Source organism: Calidris pugnax, unplaced genomic scaffold, assembly GCF_001431845.1.
Source record: "Calidris pugnax isolate Ruff unplaced genomic scaffold, ASM143184v1 scaffold272, whole genome shotgun sequence".
Taxonomy (NCBI): Eukaryota; Metazoa; Chordata; class Aves; order Charadriiformes; family Scolopacidae; genus Calidris; species Calidris pugnax.
In genome coordinates, this window is record NW_015091016.1 from 916,361 (window position 1) to 917,854 (window position 1,494).

At 67.1% G+C, this 1,494-nt stretch overlaps 1 protein-coding gene across 1 annotated transcript in view; it reads left to right on the top strand.

Moving 5' to 3' along the window:
* Nucleotides 1-1,488, top strand: part of AOC1 (amine oxidase, copper containing 1) — a gene marked incomplete at its 3' end in the record, with an annotated part of 4,780 nt that extends 3,292 nt beyond the window's left edge. Inside the window, exons 3-4 of the mRNA XM_014955760.1 lie at nucleotides 548-680; nucleotides 1,327-1,488. Of these exons, the coding sequence (XP_014811246.1) occupies nucleotides 548-680; nucleotides 1,327-1,488 (295 nt within the window). The remainder of the gene's footprint in view (nucleotides 1-547; nucleotides 681-1,326) is intronic.
* Between the last annotated feature and the right edge of the window lie 6 nt (nucleotides 1,489-1,494).

Below are 1,494 nucleotides of genomic sequence, written 5' to 3' on the forward strand. Positions count from 1 at the left end.
ACTGGTGGCCCCTTGGCTACTTGCCCCCACCCAAAGACCTTCTCTGGTGGCACCTCAAGCCCTCAGCTACTTGTCCCCACCTCGTGCCCTTGGCTACTTCTCCCCAGCTTGTCCCCTTGGCTACTGGTCCCCACCCCAGGACCTTCTGCTGGTGCCCTTGGCTACTGGTCCTCAGCCCAAGACCTCTGGTGGCACCTTGTCTCCTCAGCTACATGTCCCCACCCTGGGACCTTCTCTGGTGGCACCTCACGCCCTTGGCTACTTGTCCCCAACCTTGTCCCCTTGGCCACTTCTCCCCTTGGCTATTGGTCCCCACCCTGGGACCTTCTTTGGTGGCCCCTCATGCCCTTGGCTACTTGTCCCCCGCCCTGGTTGCCCCCCTGGTCACAGCCAGGAGACCCCTGGAGAGACCCCCAAGTGCCACCCCAGAGCAGGGGGGGTCCCAGGGGTGGGCAGGAGGCTGGTGGGGGGTGGGAGATGGGTGTTTGGGTGCCCCCCCCACCCCATGGCACCCCCAAAGGGGGGTCTGACCCTGTCCCCCCCCCAGGTACCCCCTGGCCGTGACGCGGCGACACGAGGAGGAACCCACCAGCAGCAGCATCTACGCCCAGAACAACCCCTGGGAGCCCCTGGTGGACTTCGAGGGCTTCCTCCGCGACAACGAGACCCTGGAGGACCAGGTGGCCACCGCGGGGGGGGCGCTGGTAGCCCAGGGGACCCGGCCCAGGGAGGGAGGGGGTGGCGGGACCCCCCCCTCAGTGCTCCACCATGGGGAGAGGGGCTGGTGGTGGGGTTCTGCGTTCTGCCACTGGTGGCCACCATGCCCCCAGCTGATGGCCACCATCCCCTCCTGCTGATGGCCACCGTCCCCCACCACTGATGGCCATCATCTCCTCAGCTGGTGGCCACTGTCCTCTCTCCCACTGGTAGCCACTGTCCCCCCCGCTGGTGGCCACCATCCCCCTCCCTGCTGGTGGTCACCATCCTCTCCTCTGATGGCCACTGTTCCCACCCACTGGTGGCCACCACTCCCTCCAGCTCATGGTCACCATCCCCCCCTGCTGCTGGTGGCCACCATCCCCCTCCCCATTGATGGCCACCATCCCTCCCCCTGCTGATGGCCACCATCCCCCACCACTGATGGCCACTATCCTGCCCCTGCTGGTGGCCACTGTCCCCCTCCCTACTGATGGCCACTGTCCCTCACTTCTTAAGGCCACTGTTCCCACCTGCTGGTGGCCACCATCCCCTCCTACTGATGGCCACCATCCCCCTTGTTGCTGGTGGCCACTACCCCTCCCCCACTGATGGCCACCATCCCGGCAGGACCTGGTGGCCTGGGTGACCGTGGGCTTCCTGCACGTGCCGCACGCCGAGGACATCCCCAACACGGCCACCCCCGGCAACGCGGTGGGCTTCTTCCTGCGCCCCTTCAACTTCTTCGACGAGGACCCCTCGGTGGCCGCCCGGGACCCCGTCATCGTCCGCCCCCCG